The following is a 16475-nucleotide window of genomic DNA, read 5'->3' as shown; positions in this document are numbered from 1 at the left end:
AGTTGTGTGACCTTGGATAAAGTATTTATTCCTGGTGGGCCTCAGTTATCCCACCTGTAAAATGGGGTCAGTAATAGTACCCGCCTGATAGGATTGTAGTGGAGATAAAACAAATTCATGCACACAAAGCCCTTAGAACAGTGCCAGGCACAGAGTAAGTGGTCAGTGAAATGAGCTATTACCACTGTTGTTGCTATTTGTACCCTCACTCTGCACCAGGCCCTGCAAGATAAAGCATGCTGCCAGCCCTGGGGCACCGGGGTGGCTCAGTCGGTTAAGCGTCCGACTTCGGCTCAAGTCATGATCTCGCGGTTTGTGAGCTCAGGCCCCGCGTCGGGCTCTGTGCTGACGGCTCGGAGCCTGGAGCCTGCTTCAGATTCTGTGTCTCCCTCTCTCTCTGCCCCTCCCCTGCTCACACTGTGTCTCTCTCTGTCTCTCAGAAATAAACAAACATTAAAAAATTAAACAAAAAAAAAAAAAGCATGCTGCCAGCCCTTGAGGGGCTCACACGGCCATGAAGGAGACAGGATGTGGGGTGGTCACCACCCCCAGTGGGACAGTAGCTGACAAACCACAAGCATGTAGTAGGCAGTGGGCCCTCCATATACTAGGTGTTGGGCAGTCTCTTAGCTGCCTTTGGACCCACCAGCTCACCAAATCTGCACCACAGCCCTGGGAAGGTGGTCTCTGTGAACTCTAGTGGGCACAGGAGGAAACTGACACGTGGAGTCGTGAGTCCAGGGTCACTCAGCTCTGCACCGGCAGAGTTCAAACCCAGTCTTTGTACCACACCACACTCCTTCCCTGTGGGAGGTTTTGACCCCGGAAGCCTGCACTTTCTTACCTAGAGAGCAACATTACAGATGATATCTTGTTGAATCCTCACAAAAACTCCCCTCAAGGATACTGGATGGCATTTATTTTTCCTGATGAGAAAACTGGGTCAGAGGGATTCAGTAGCTTGCCCAAGGTCACACAGCTTCTAAGAAACCAGACATGTCTGGCCCCAGGTCTTCTGTCACTGTGCCCCATATAGTCATGGATCCGTCAGACCCTCTTGAAATTTCTGCTCTGTGCCAGGCCCTGGGGCTACATGATGGGTAAACAATACAGGGTTCTTGCTCTCAAAAGAAGAAAAGATCAAACAAATAAACATGATGATATAGGACAAGGAGGGCTAAGGACAAGAGAGGCAGAGGGGCAGAGGTATGAGCATATCATCTGGGCAGTGATATGGGAGCAGGGACAGGGTACCTCCCAGCCTGGGAGGTCAGGGAGGTGACCTCTCAGGTGACATGTAAGTCAAGCCCTGAGAGTGAGGATTTGGCCAGGCTCACAGGGAAGTCTCATGGGCAAAGGGGCATCTCCCACATCTCCCACTCTATGACACACCCAGTTGGTCATTTTCATATAAAAGAGCCGCAAGGTTATTTTAGAAAAAATGAATCAGCAGGTGTCCACATCGTCAGAATGGTGTTCTGTAATGAAGCCTGGGAAGTGAGCGCTCCTCGGAGGTGGAAGAGAGGGCGCGGAAGTGTCCTGGAATGGGAGCAGAGAGCTGAGTTTTACTAGATTCGGGCAGGTTGGTGTGTTAGAGCACCCGCCTGCTATGTGGAGGATGGCCGTGAGGCCAGAGTGGAGGTGACGGAAGGGCTGTAGCCAGGGCCAGGGGAGCCAGGGCGCGGACTGAGGCTGGGTAGCAGGGAGAAAGGAAGGGGACAGATGGGTAGGAGAGGGGGCGGTCTTGTGTTGTTGTGTGCTGTGGACAGAACAGGGCAGTAACAGCCTTCTTCTTGGTCATGGTTATGGTGGAAATAGGATTTTCTTTAAGTGGAAAAAACCCAAAACAACTGAGGCTCCATCTACCCATCCATTATCCATCATCCATGCAACAAATATTTCTCGAGCACCTATTAGGCACATGATGTGCCTTGTGCACGTTGCTGAGGACAAGCACGGTCCCTGCTCTTGTGGAACCTACAGTCTAGAGGGGAAAACAGAAGTTAATCAAGTGATCGTACAAATGAATGTGAGATAAAACCATGACACGTGACTGTGGGAGGGAACATTCTCGCTCTCGTGTCCATAACCACCATTTTCTTGGGTTAGAAACCAAGTCGTCAGATTGTCATTCCCTAAGGCAGCACTGGACAGATTTTCCTTTTCTTTGGACTTGTTAATGGTATGCAGCTCTGTTAAGTGCTCGATAGACGTCAGCCACCTGAGACCAGGATCAAAGATCAGGCCACCCAGCTACTTCCCACTGTTCCTGAAGTGGCCCTCTCTGCAGGAGCCTGTTCTCGCCTACCTCTCTGACCTCCCTACTTCCTGCTTCTTACCTCCTTCCTCTGGGGCCACACAGGCCTCTGTTTATTCCTCAGTCTCCAGGCTCATGCCTTCACACATGCTGCTTGCCTGATTAACTTCCCACTTTCCTGGGTGTCAGTGTCACTGCCTCCAAGAAGCCCTCCAGCGTGTCTACGTTGGCAACTCCTGTTAACCATGCCCATGGTGGCATGCCCCATGTGCCCCATGCCTTGCCCTGCTTTAGATTTTCCTATGGCTGACGTGGTTTCCCCTCATCATCAGGGAATAGGTAGGGTGTGGCCTTCAGCCCCACAACTGCTACATGTTCTCTGTAGCAGATACAGTGAGGCCAGCAGCCCTGGGTCCTCAGAGAACTGTGAGCTGTAGAGGATCTCAGGAGGCGTGTGCTGGGACCTAGACTCACCTGCACTTGTATTTCCTGAGTGCCTTGATGGAAAGAGCTCAGGCTTGAGGTCAGATACCTGAATTTGGAGTTTGGCTCAGCCAGTTATCAGCCGTGTGATGCTGGACAAGTTTCAGTGCTTCTCCAAGCCTTGGTCTGCTCTTCTGTAAGATGGGGTCAACAGTACATCATTAGGGACATTAAATGAGATGGCTAGAAGTACACAGGACAGAGTGGCACATTAGAGGTACCCAAGATGGGAAGCAAGCTAGTGCCTGCCGGGTGCCAGACCCGTCCCGTGTCTCTCTGTTGCTCCCCACAGCTTCTCTACGAGACAGACCATGCTGGGTAAGGTCCCTAAACCAGGTCGCACCTGGCCGTCCCCTCACGGCCAGGGCTATACCTGGAGGTGGTGGCATTCTGAGGTCAGCCCCCTCACTGTGCTTCTCCACAGGTCCAGAATGTCCATGGAGCTTTCAACGCTCTCGGGGGAGCAGACAGACTCACCTCCAACCGTATGTATCCCATATCCCAACTGGGGGCAGGGAAAGGGGGAGAAGAAGGGAACGTTTATTTATCAAGCACTCACCGTGAGCAGAGCTGTTAATGCTTCTTTCGTTCCCACAGCTGGCCTGTGAGGAAGGTGGAACCAGCCCCGTCTTACAAAGGAGGGGACCTGTGCCCCCCGGGGAAAGTATGTGACAGCCCTAGGCAACATCATAAGTGCTCAGTGAATACCAGCTATTATCATCATTATTGTTCTCATGCCACGTGATTGTTCTTAGGCAATATAATCACCTAAGATCCCCACAGGGAGTCATGGCAGAGCCAGAATTTATTTTGGTTCCAGTGGCACTGTGAGAACAGGGCTGTGGATGGCCCAGTCAGGTCTGACCACCTGGGCCGCCCCCCAACCCCATACTCTCCTCCTGGTTGAGCCCCTCCCACCCACCAGTGCCCCCTCCCTGAGCTGTCTACCCCCTCAGCATTCTGGCATCTTGGCCCTAAGTAAAGAGGGCCCCATGTCTTTACACGCTGACACACGTATGTACACACCTGTCTGTGGCCTCATCTAATGAATGTTTACACACCTACACATGCACATGTGCACACACCTAGGGCCACGGATGCACGCACAGAATGGGTCCAGGTGGCGTGTCTGCTTAAATGCATTCATCCGCTGGATCCTGCAAGACAGGTTACCTTGACTTATTTCCTCACCTGAGCTCACTTTTTTTTTACCCATAAGGCTTTTCGCATTGTTTCTTAAAATACACTGTTCTCTCTGATAGTCAGAAATTCACCCAAAAGAAAACAGCTGTCCATGACCTACCCTTCCCCCCCGCCCCACAACAAATCACACTTTTCATTTCTCTGTGTTCCCGTGAACCCTTGTCCATCAGCAGAGGTCATTTTTTCAAAGCAAGTAGACGGCAGTTTACCTTCTGATTTTTGTACTTGACATTGTTACGTTAACCACAATTTTTGTACAGTTTTTCCAGTGGTGACAGAGGCATGGTTGCCCATCTAGCAGCTCTGCTGTGCTCTATTAAGGCATTGTCTTCTCATGGAAAATGTCTATTTTTTTCTAGTTTTTTACCATTCCGGTAATGTCTGTGATATTTGCGGTATTTGCTTTATTTACATTATCCTGTTGCTTTCCCCCTGGGTGCGCGCCCGTTCCGTGCCGCCTCCTGCAGCATATGAGTGTGAGCAGTGCCTTCTTCTTTTCATGCAAATGTCTGATTGTAAGTGAGGGTGATGATCCTTCGGGTGATGGTGTAGTCGTTGCAGTTCTGGGTAAGGGCAGCACACCGTCCCAAGGCGGCCATCCACGTGCACTTGCAGTTAGCATGGACCCCTCGGCGGCCTGATACTGAAATAGAACCGAGCGAGGAAGGAACCAGAGTGTATGCGCAGAAAACCCTGCCTGCCCCAGGGCTAGTGACGAAAGCCATCCCGGGCTGGCTTCCGTGGGAAGGAAAATGCATTAGATCAGACAACAGGCAGCCAGGGGTAGGGCTGGCTTTTCCTTCCCTCGGCCCTCCAGCTTGGTGTCCCTGCCAGGGCTTTGCCTTTGCTGCCTGCCCTCTCTGCTCCCAGACCTTCCCACTGAGGGCTGTCATATAGGTCTCCGCTCAAAAGCCACCACCTCCGAGAGGCCCTCCCTGAGCATCTTGTCTCAAGTAACCCCCACTTGGAGTGACCTGTTTTCCTCCTGAGGAGTGATTGTTGATGTTTTAGCCATAATGATGACATTGTGGTTGTTGTGTTTTGTTTTTTAAGAGTCTTTATCTTTTATGGAGACATAACTAAAATATCTGTGGATGGATTGATGTGATGTCTGGGATTTGCTTCAAAATAAAATGGGGTGGGGGGGGAACAGTAGGGTAGGGATGAAAAAATCGGCCGTGTGTTGTTAATTGCTGAACCTGGGGAATAAGGTATGTGGGGCTCATAATATGATTCCCCATTTTTTCTGTGTTTGAATTTTTCCATAATAAGCTGTTGGGAGGGAGCGAAAGGGTATGTGGGCCTGACAGGATCAGGTGGGAGCCAGCAGCCCCTTGGAGGGGGTCCACTGACGAGGACTCCATGTGGGTGGAATTAGGTGCGGTGTCTCTAGTGGGCATTTGGCAAAGGGTATCAAAGGCCCTAAATATGGTCATTGCCTTTGAGTCATCATTTCTACTCATAGGAGAGTAAGCTAAGGAAATAATTAAGAGAGTGTGCACAGATTTAGGAAAATAATGTTCATTAGGTCATTGTTTACAAGAGTGCAAATGAGGAACAGCGTCAGTGTCTAGCCACGGGGTCGGGGGGGGGGGGTCGGTTGAGTACATTTACGGGTCTGCGCTGGGAGTTGCGTGCAGCCACTGACCATGATGTGTCAGACCTCTGCTGGCATTCAGGCAGCAAACGTTTATTGAGGACGTACTATGTGCCAGGCCCTGTGCTAGAGGATTTTGCAGCAAATAAAAGAAACACTTACAGAGCTTACTTTCTGTGTCTTGGGCCTAAAATGGTATCTGTGGTGTTTAGTACTTAGAAAAAAGGTACGGTATGATCGAATTTTAGGAAGACATGAATATATGTATAAGTCTAGCAGTTTATACGCAAGAACGTGAACCCATGGTTTTCTGTGGATGGCGGATTTGTGGGTGGTTTTATTTTTTCTTTTTAGGATCCTCTGTATTTTGTACAAATTGTAACAGAACTTCCACGAGTGTGATTTTTCATAAGGCGTTCACTCTTTCCTTCCCTCAAGTTTTTAACCTGGGGTGATGGGCATCTGGAGTGCTGTATCTCAAATGCAGATTCTGAGCCCCACTCCAGAACCACTGAGCAGGGATCTCCAGGGGTGAGGCCCAGGGGCCTGCCTTTTAAATCCTGAGTAACTCTACTGCTCCTGATACCCGAGGACCACAGCAGGTTTGAGAAAGTGGGGTATTGGGATCTTCATGGGCTCAGACCTGAAGCTGCAGGGCTTTTCTGAGGTTTTCAGAGGGCTCAGGTCTCAAGACAATTCAGGAAGCACTACCCTTTTCTCACCAAGATGCAGTATTAGCAGGAAGAGGCCATGGCTGTCATCTACACCCCCTACCCTCTTACAGCAAGGGAGTCCAAGGACTCAGAACTGATTCAGCCAGGATTCGAAAACTCAAGGCTAAATTCCCGTGCACTTTTATATCCATGACCCCTGACCTGAGACTGTAGAAGGCAACCACAGAAGGGTCTTTGGGCTTCTCGGAACCTCCCAGAAGGTGCAAGGGAATTCATACCTTTCCTGGGTGACATTTGGCCGCTTTGGGCCAGCATTCTATCCGCCTCGTGTTTGATTCCGGTTACCTCATGCTTATCAGAAGCTGATTCATCTGTTCTCCATTCATACCTCTGGCCGGCCAGCCATCCCTCCATCCGTTCATTCATTTAGTAAGCACTTGACGCTGTGCACTCTGAGCCAGGCCCTGTGCAGGGTTCCGGGACAAGAGATGAGTAAGGCACAGTCCCTGCCCTCTGCAGCCTCCCTGCATCCAGCAGTGGTGGGTCAGACAGGGCCAGGCGGAGGGAGAACTGATCTTCTGTTCACTGAAAATGGGGAAAGAAATTGATTCTTCGTAAATACTGTTTTTCTAGTTTGTGGGCTCTTTCTTTTTGAAACTTCTATTGCTTCAAAAGCAACAATATTCAAACAGGACCAGGGGGTGCACAATGAAATGTGATCTTTATCAAATCCTGCCTTCTTCCCCAGGGACTAAAATTGCTAATAGTTTCTTGGGTGTCTTTCTAGAAAATTCTATACCTTCTTGCATAAAGAGTGAGTTTTCCCTGCCCCCCAGTACATGGAAACAGGTTATTCCCTCCATTCTGCAACTTAGTTCTTTTTGTGTAACAATACCTCTTGGGGCGTGGCTTCTCGCAGTACCCACCTTTCAACGGTTGCCCTGTTGATGGACATTTGGGTTGTTTCCAGAATTTTAATATCATACACAATGCAGGAGTAAAGATCCTGATAGATGGAGTCTCTCAATTCCTGGTATCCAGAGCGGGGGAAACGAAGAAGGGCTGTTTGGCAATGAAAATTTGGAAACAGCCTCCCAGCAATGCCAAGCAGGTTTAGAATTTAAGTGGCATAGAAAGAGCTGCCGGCTGGTCAGTGCCTGTCCCCCTGCCTCATCCTGCTGTGTCCTTCCTGCAGCTCTCGCCTCCCACGACTACATCTTGAAGATCGTGCCCACGGTTTACGAGGACAAGAGTGGCAAGCAGCGGTACTCTTACCAGTACACGGTGGCCAACAAGGTACTCAGTTGGTGGGCCCAGCTGCGTGCAACTGCACCCTCTGCTGGCCAAAAGCAGAGGCGACAAGTGTCTGAGCGAATTCCCGCTGGGTCCTATCTGGGGGCCTTTCCTGTGGCTGCTCTGGCCAGGTTCTGTCCCTGGGTAAAGATGAGAGGCCAGTCTCAGAGTCAAAGGGAGGAAATCTAACCAGGACATAGGATGTGATCTGTTGAGAAAGAGCCTTGCATCTGGCCCCAGTCCTTTAGACTCAGGATCCTGATAGGTCAACACATGACAGATGCTCTGGTTCTCAGGGTACAAGCACTTTATCCAGGATCACAAGGACCTTGAATCATACCAGTTGGCCATCGGTTAACAGGAACGTTCTAGGACCCCAGCACTCAAAGTCATGGAGAAGCAGGTAGGCCTTGGTGGGCAGCAGAGCATGGTCAGAGCCAGCAGAATAGGGTGACTGACAGTTGTTTCAAGCTGAGACAGCCTCTGGCCTCCCCAGAGTTGACCCTGCCAATGAACATGAATGCTTGAAACATGTTAGTTGAGGCACCCCCCAGTGGATCCCTTTATCACCAGGACTCTCCTTTTTCTTCTGTTCCAGGGCTGCTAAACCCCTTATAGGTGATGCATTGTTCAGCTCAGTTAATAATAATAGAGTAGTAGCTACCATTTACTGAGCACTAGCTGTGGGTCAGCTATGACGCTAAGCTCTCTACATCCACCATCATTTTCAGTCACCGTGACAGCTCTGTTTGTCCCCATTTTACAGATTTGGCCACTGAGGCACTGAGATGTAGTTATAGAGCTACAAAGTGGCCAAGTGGGGACTAGAACAAGGTTCTCCTTTGGCTCCAGAGCCTGGCATCTTGATCCCATCACCTACTCAGTCTGAACGGGGGCCCTTGAGTCTGTTGGTCTGAGAGCTGCTCTCTCCCGGGCGACCTGGGGTCCCTGTGCTGATGTTCTGGTGTAACTTTCCAAAGCGAGTTCTCTTTCTTTCACTCACTGTTTCTTGAAGGGCAGCTCATTGTAACTGTCAAGTGCTGACAGCATCCAGTGGCTGGGAGAATGTGGACACAGTCTGAGCAGAAGAGGTGGGGCTGGAGCAGACTGCTGGTTCAGACCCGGCTCAGTCACTTGCTAGTTGTATGGCCTGGGACAAGTCACACAACTGCTCTATGCCTCTGTTTACTCATTTGTAAAATGGGGATGGTGCACCTGATAAGATGGCCATCAAATGAGGCAATGTCTTAAAAACTGCTTTGTCCACAAAGGAGGCTTTGGGTAAATGGTACCTACTGCTGCTACTTTTCATTATTTTCCTCTATCCCTCATCTCTGGGCTTTGACCCAGACAGTCACCCTGCCCCATCAGCTCTCCCCGGAGAAAGCTCATCTTGTTTTGTCCAAGGCTCCTTCCCCCGAGGCTTTGGCAAAGACCCAGCAGCCAGGACAGCTTGCTCAGCTCTCTCTGTGGCCTTGGCCCCAGCCTGCTCTGGGAACAAACAGGGCCGTGCCTGTCAGAGCCAATGGCAATCCATCAGTGGGCGGGGGTCGGGGGGGTGGTGGTCTTGGATCATCCCTGGAGAAGCCTCAGAGCTTGGGGCCTAGCATTTGGGATTGGGGGCTCCCCTGTGGTTGAGTCCAGTCTACAGTTATTGTAGACAAATGAGAGTAGCCCAGAGGTGTCCAGCAAATGCCCAGATCAGAGGGGACACACATCAGTTCAGCTCCTAGCCGCCTTCTAATCCTACCCAGCCAGGTGCCGTCTCAGGAAGCCTTGTCTTAGGGTCCCTCTCTCTTTGCAGTTTGTGTTCCTTCTTTGAAGAAGCCCACTCCCTATATGGCCTCTATGCTCATATCTCACACACACACACACACACACACACACACACACCCACACCCACCCAAGGATGTCCTGTGTGACCTAGAATGCCCCCTCTTCACTAAGCCTTCCACAAACCCTGGGGAGAATTGGTCATTTGTTCCTGGCCCTGTAGCACTCCATGTCTCTGTATCACTGCGTGCGTAATGTGGCAGTATTGGAGATACTCTTTTACATCAGCATCCTTTCCAGATTGTGACACCTACCTCCCCTGACAACCTGCTCTGGGGATGGGGCAGGGCTTACCACCCTTAGAGTCCCCAGCAGCCAGCAGGGGTGCCAGCACACGGGAAAGGTGCTCAGTAAACAATGAGTAGGGGTGCCTGGGTGACTCAGTCAGCTGGGCATCTGACTCTCAATTTGGGCTCAGGTCATAATCTCACAGTTCGTGGGATCGAGCCCCGTGTGGGGCTCTGCACTGACAGCACGGAGCCTGTTTAGGATTTTCTGTCTCCCTCTTTCTCTGCCCCTCCCCGCTCACATTTGTTCTCTATCTCAAAATAAATAAACCTAAAAAAAATAATAATCAATGAGTAAATGAATGGGTTTTGCATACCCATGAGTTAAAGGGGGAAGTAGGCCTTTACTCAGATGGAGCCCAAATCACACCTGTCCTTTTACATCTCTGCTCTCTGATTCTGGTGCAGCTTCCATAGGTCATACGGTCAATTTCCAAGCAGCCAAAAGGGTTGAAAATGTCCCCAGGAATGTTGCCCATCCAGACACTGAGAGCAGAACCTCTAGGAAAAGGGGTGAGATGAACTGGTAGAGTCTGGCTCCAGGCAAGAGGGAGAGAAGAAAGCCCATTCTTAGGGGTTGGCGGGGGACCCTCTGCATTCCAACCCCCACCCACCATGAGACATGGCTCATACATCTGATTCTCACATCCCCGTTCTCTCTTCCTTCACCCCAGGAGTACGTAGCCTACAGCCACACAGGCCGCATCATTCCCGCCATCTGGTTCCGCTATGACCTTAGCCCCATCACGGTCAAATACACAGAGAGACGGCAACCTCTGTACAGGTTCATCACCACGGTGAGTAGGTGGGGCGCCTGCCGTGGGCTCCTTCTCTCGGCAGCACTCCTGGTTCTCAAAGAACGGGATGCAGCCTGCAGGGCTAGGATCCTAGGCTGTAAACAGGAGGTTGTGATCCCCAGGATGTTTAGAAATGTTATCAGAATCATGTCATCCAGAAAATATTTTCCAAAGAGGTTTATCACTAAGTCTATTTAGTTTGTTAAGCAGGTTTTTATATGGGTCAATTAGATGTTTGTGATTTTCTCCAGTTTTTTATTTTTTTATGGGTTTAGCAGGGTTTATCCTTTTCTGTGGAAAATTTACAGCAAAGGTTTAGCTCATTTTTTTCCCATGTCTATTTTCCAACTATAACTGCTGATATTGTCAAGTTTTTTCTTTCTTTCCTGCTTGCATTCTCTTCTCTTTATTTTCTCTCTTCCTTCTTCCCTTTCTTTCTCTCTTACCCTCTCTCTTTTCTTTTCTTTCTTGCCGTTGTCTCCATCAAGTCCAGTTTTCTGTGAAGCAGCTTCAGGCCGATGTCATTTTTCTTTGATACTGAGTATTTCTATTAAGTATACTGTTTCCTGGCCTTCCATTCAAAGTGTCCTTGGGGGCAGAAAAGCAGGCTCGCAGCATCCTGCTTCAGCCAGGTGGCCTGGAGATGTTTGGTAAGCCAGAGGCAGCGGAGGTGGAAGAGATGGGGTGATTATCCCTACCTCACAGATTTGGAGACTGAGACTAAGAGGCCCTTCTCTCCTGTACCTCTTTATACTTTTAATAATGATTGAAGATCAGGGGTCTTAGTCCCGGATCTTTCATTTCTGGCTCCCACTAGGTTTGTATTAGTCAGGACTCTGTTACAGAAAAGACAGCCCCACGTCCAGCTGGCTTGAGGGGTAAGTAAGCCTCAGGCATGGCTGTATCCAGGCACAAATATTGTCTAGAATAGGCTTTTTTTAAAATCCTGCTTTCCTCCGTACCGGCTTCATTTTCAAATAGAATTCACTCATAGAAAGTGCCCCTTTCTCAATAATTGGGCCTGAGTCCTGGATAAGGTAGTGCTGTCACTGGCCCTGCCTCATTCCCATGCCAGCCTTGTGGCCTAAAGAATGAAAGGACTTCCAGCCCGCTGACCCCAGCCAGATGAAGAAGACAAACATTATGAGGGGGTGGGACTCCCCAAGAGAAAAATCAGGGGTCAGTTACTAGAAAACAGAGGGGTGGATACTAAGAGGCAAAAAGGTCCGATGTCCACAACAACATCTCTGTCTTATAACCCATTAAAAAGGAATAACAGTTCCTGCTCTCCCTGCCTCCCAGGCCTCATGGGGCTCAAAGGAGATCATCAAATGGAAGCTTTTTGCCTTCTAGAATGCCATGTGGGTACAAAGGGTGTCAGAACCCTAGTGCTTTTAGGAGCCTCACAACATTCTCGGACTCCACAAAATGCAAAACTTTCAATCAGCAGAGGGCACCTAACAGAAAGCTAAGACACTCAACACAGATTGGAAAAAGGTATTCATCACACATACGAGACAGGAGTAATCTTCAGAATTTATATATAAAGAATTCCTACAGACCAGTAAGAAAAAGTTAAGCGACCATGAAGAAAAATGGGTGAGGACTTGAGCATTCATAGAAGAGACCATACTGGCCATGAAAAGGTGCCCAAATTCCCTAGAAACTGGAGGAATTTGATTCAAAATACCAGACCCAGCTTGGTCCTATCAGACTAGCAGAACTCAAAGACCCACAATAGAGACTGGGGGGATGCACAGCAAGGGGTCCTGCATGCACTATCTGGTACGAAGGTAGATTGGGCCAGCTGCTGGCGGGGTCAAGCGCAAACCCTTTGACCCCAAAGCCGGGGAACTTGTGAGCAAGCGGTTTTACCCAAAGCCCCGCAGGGTAGGACCCCAAGTTGTTCCTTTTACCCCAGTGCTCTTACTGCATACCCAGAGTAAGAAACTACAACACAAGTAGGTACGTTTGTGCAGATGTGGTCTGCTTCTCTGAGGCCCTGGGGCTATGGCATTGACAGTGGCAGAGAAACCCTGTGCCCATGTCTTACTGTAGGGTCTAGAAGGATCTTCATGTCCCCTTCTTATTTGCTCCTACGTGCCAGATGGCTGAGGCTCCCAGTGTGAAAACCCCTTGGCAGGTGGCTGAGAAACGAAGCGACTCCATTTATTTGCTAAACTTTCGCTAGCATTGACCACATGCCAGTCCCTGTGCCTGGCAATGGCGAGAGCCGAATTTGACTTCATCCCTGCCCTCAAGCTGCTCCCAGCTGGTGGGGAAGAGGGGCGGGCATGCAGAGAATGGAAGCCCACCCAGCAGGGGCTCCACTGAAGCTATGCACCGGGCACTGTGGTAGCAAAGACTCCCTTCTGTTCGGAAAATTTGGGGAAGGAAACCCAGGGATGAAGGATGCAGAGACATTTTCTAGACCGGTGGGTGAAGGAGAGAGGGTCTTAGCACAGGGAGTAGTATGTGCAGAGGCGCCCCGCTTAGCATGTTTTGTGAAGGCCGTATGGCCTCTTTTGATGCGGGTGGACTTCTAAGAGCTGGAGGTCCCAAGAAGTCACAGGGGAAAAGCCCGTCCATCTGACTCAGAGGCCAGACACCTCCATGACCCCATTGCCTTCTCCTCCTGCCTTTGGCCGTCAGCGTCTCTTCCACCTCTGTCCCATCCGCCTCCACCAGAGCACGGACCATGCTGCAGGGGTCTTCCTGACATCATTAGCCTGGTGGCCCCACACCACCATCATGGTCGTCCCGGCAACCGTGGGGTCAGCCCCAAGTGAGCCAACCGGCTGTCCCTGGCAGATGGCGTCATTGTGGAGCTTCAAAGCCCCTTGTCACGAGGCGGCAGATGTGGGGATGACGCTCACAGGCAGACACACACAGCACAAAGACCCCCGGGAGCCCTAGCAGGGTAGGGTGGGGCCAGGATGGAAGTGGAGGCACCTGCTGTGACTTCTCTTTCTCTCTTTTTAAAATCAAACACTTGTGTGCCAAGCCCCCAAGCCCCAAATGGGGGCCTCTGCAAATAGCTCCTCACAGGGGCTGCTTAAGAGAGGGCTTAGGCCAGAGGCCAGGATGTCGTCATGTGGCGGCTGCAGGGCTGCAGGGGCAGCTGTGGGTGGGCTGGAATGAGGTGGGGTGTAGTTCAAGGGGGTGTGGGTGGGGCGGGGAGGGGCAGGTGGGGCCTCCCCAATGCATTTGTACCTATCAAGTCCCTGGCTTATCCGAGGTCGCTCCTCCAGGGTCTCACGGTCTGGAAAGGAACTGGACATCCTGAGCCCGAACAGAGGAGGGTCCTTCCTCCTGGAAGTCCCCATCAGGCTGCCTGGGGCTTCTCTCTCTGGGCACCCAGGGCACCTTGCTCAGACTTCCACTTTGTGCCATTCCAGAAAATGTCACCACTAATGGAATAAACAGATGTTTTGTAACAACATGCAAGTGATCCCCTTCAAAGCGCCCCCTCCCACACACGCACATTTGTCCCCTGCCCCTGCCACTTGCCGAAGCCCCTTTTTTGGGATTGCCTTCAAGTGGGTTGTGGTGACAGATTGGATGACTTCAGAAGTGTCACGTCGCTTTCCCTGTGTGTTTTATTCTGTCGGGGAGGAACAGCCAGAAGTCAAAAAGTATCAACTTGGATCAGTTTGGCCATGACAGTTTTTGCCCACCAAAAATGACCAGTTGGTAATGGCAATTCAGTAGCTGCATTCGACGTAATCCCTGGCCTCAAGGTGCTCCTTGCCAGCGAAATAATTCCCCAAACTTTAGATTGTACTTTGTACTTGCCAGGCCTGATTATGATGAGCCCCAAGTCTGTTTCCCCTCAGTGTCCCCTGCATCCAGCACAGGGCCTAGCCTGGATGTCGATACTCAGAAATATACAAGGGACGGCTGCTTGAAGAAGGGATCCTATAGCTACACTTATTAAGCATCTACTGTTACTGGGTAATTCTGTAATTATCTCCTTCAACTTTCCCAGCAGCCCTCCAAGGTAGAGATCATTCTTGTTTTATGTACGAATTAACTGAGGCCCAGAGAGTTAAAGAAACTGTGCCAGGGCACAGCCAGTAAATGGCAAAGCTGGGACCTGACTCCAGAGCCTGTTTCTTTTTTTTTTTTTTTTTTTTTAACGTTTATTTATTTTTGAGACAGAGAGAGACAGAGCATGAACGGGGGAGGGGCAGAGAGAGAGGGAGACACAGAATCGGAAACAGGCTCCAGGCTCTGAGCCATCAGCCCAGAGCCTGACGCGGGGCTCGAACTCACGGACCGCGAGATCGTGACCTGAGCGGAAGTCGGACGCTTAACCGACTGAGCCACCCAGGCGCCCCAGCCAGAGCCTGTTTCTGCCACATCGCCCACCCCACCCCCACCACTGCCACTAGCTTGGGAGCCTCTGCCTTCCAAAACAAAGGCTCTTCAGGATGTCCCAGGAACAGAGTCCCCAGAAACCATGAAGCCCTTGATAGGACACCAGGATCTTTTGATACAGTGACTCCATACTGGGAATCAGGAAGAAATGTGATAGCAGGAAACAAGGTGACGTTGTGAGCACGAGTGATAAAATCACAGTCATGCACACAAATCATTAAAACAACAACACCACCCACATGTAAACTGTCCATCTAAGATTGGTTGGCTGGTGACTTGCAAATTTTCCTGCCCAAATCTGATTACCTGTCACTCATCTGTTGGGACGCCTATGAGGATTTGCTGTAGACAAAAGGCATTAGATACTCGGGTGTGGGGGAGAGGGAGACAGTAAAAACAACTGAGAAGAGACAAACTTAAAACAGGCATAGTGCCTTACCCGCTAAGGCAATATGAGTTGGGAAGAGACCAGCTTTGTAGCTCGGTCTGAATCTCGCCTACTCAGACTTCCCTTGAAGTAACTCTCTTACCCGGACCATGAGCTCCAGGAAGGCAGGGCGGGGCCTTCATCATCTCTGGTCTCCAGACCTGGGACAGTGCAGGCAGGTGATAAATAGGTGTCAAACAATGAGCAAACCGATGGAGGGGTGCACATCTTGGTCCATGCCCATAGCACAAGTTCCTAGTATCTGAGGAATGGAACAGAATCCACATTAGCAGCTCAGTTATTGAGGGCTGGAAATGTGTGTGTGGGGGGGACAAAAACTTTGGTTCAGATCCTTCCAGACGTTCGAGCAGAGCTAGCTCTTCCAGAAGGTTGTGTACCAGGGACAGATTGCTCCAACTGGGTCTGAACACAGATAGCTCGGTAGCAACAGAAGTTCCTGGTGCTTGCTTTTTGAAGGCAGATTCTGAGACGTAAAAGGAATAGCAGAATGGAGCGAGCTCCCTTTTAGAAACTGTACTTATTTTTACAGCCACACAGCTTACTTCCTAAACTTCATTGATGGGGTCCCCTTACTTCAGGACATTTGATAAAACTTAATTGAGAAAAAGCCATTCATGTGTGAAGGCGGGGACTGAGAGGAGCCTTCAGGTTGCGGGTAAAGTACGGTGGTCTAACAGAAAAAAGCAGGCCCTTTGCAGCCTTCCTGACCTGATTTTCATCACCCTCGCCTATTTGGTAGTTGTGTGACCTTGAACAGGCCAGTCCCTCTCTGAGCCTCTTCTTCCCCATCTGTGAAATGGGGATCACGCCATTTCCCCGAGGAGTTGCAAAGATTGAATGAGAAGGCAGAAGAGAATGCCGTCTCAGGCCTGGCCCACAGTAGGTGCTCAACCAAGGTGGGGTTTTTGGGGGGAGGGAGGGGGAGTATTTTGCAGCTTCAGCCATTGGAAGAACGGGGGCGGGGAGAGGGCTCTGTTCCCCCACCAGGCTCCTGTGCTAGAGGGTGGGAGTGGAGGGTCCGGCAGGCGTGGCACCACGGGATGGAGACCACCACACCCTCTCCTCCCCCACTTTTCCAGGGCCCAGTCATCAGCTTCCCTTCTGCGACAGCCCCCACCCCTGCGTAGCCACAGCTTTGGTGTTCTCATCCACGGCTCCAGTCTGTCTGCCGCCACCAGCATCTGATGGGACTCCGATTCATTATTTATTTCCTCATTCTGGGC

The 16475-nt window shown here is 50.5% G+C and overlaps 1 protein-coding gene across 3 annotated transcripts in view; it reads left to right on the top strand.

The window, feature by feature from the left end:
* ERGIC1 (endoplasmic reticulum-golgi intermediate compartment 1) overlaps positions 1-16475 on the top strand; it is a 101562-nt gene that overhangs the window by 79475 nt on the left and 5612 nt on the right. For 2 of the 3 annotated variants that reach the window (XM_049648688.1, XM_049648689.1), the window contains 4 exons: positions 3165-3225; positions 7410-7510; positions 10302-10424; positions 13676-13866. In XM_049648688.1, the coding sequence (XP_049504645.1) occupies positions 3165-3225; positions 7410-7510; positions 10302-10424; positions 13676-13846 (456 nt within the window). In that variant the 3' untranslated portion in view covers positions 13847-13866. Of the gene's footprint in view, positions 1-3164; positions 3226-7409; positions 7511-10301; positions 10425-13675; positions 13867-16475 lie in introns of those variants that run through there. The other variant, XM_049648687.1, reaches the window with a different exon arrangement.

This window comes from Panthera uncia (assembly GCF_023721935.1).
Source record: "Panthera uncia isolate 11264 chromosome A1 unlocalized genomic scaffold, Puncia_PCG_1.0 HiC_scaffold_17, whole genome shotgun sequence".
NCBI classification, from domain to species: Eukaryota; Metazoa; Chordata; class Mammalia; order Carnivora; family Felidae; genus Panthera; species Panthera uncia.
The sequence above is the reverse complement of the archived record's forward strand: the minus strand, read 5'-3'. Positions and strand labels throughout refer to the sequence as shown.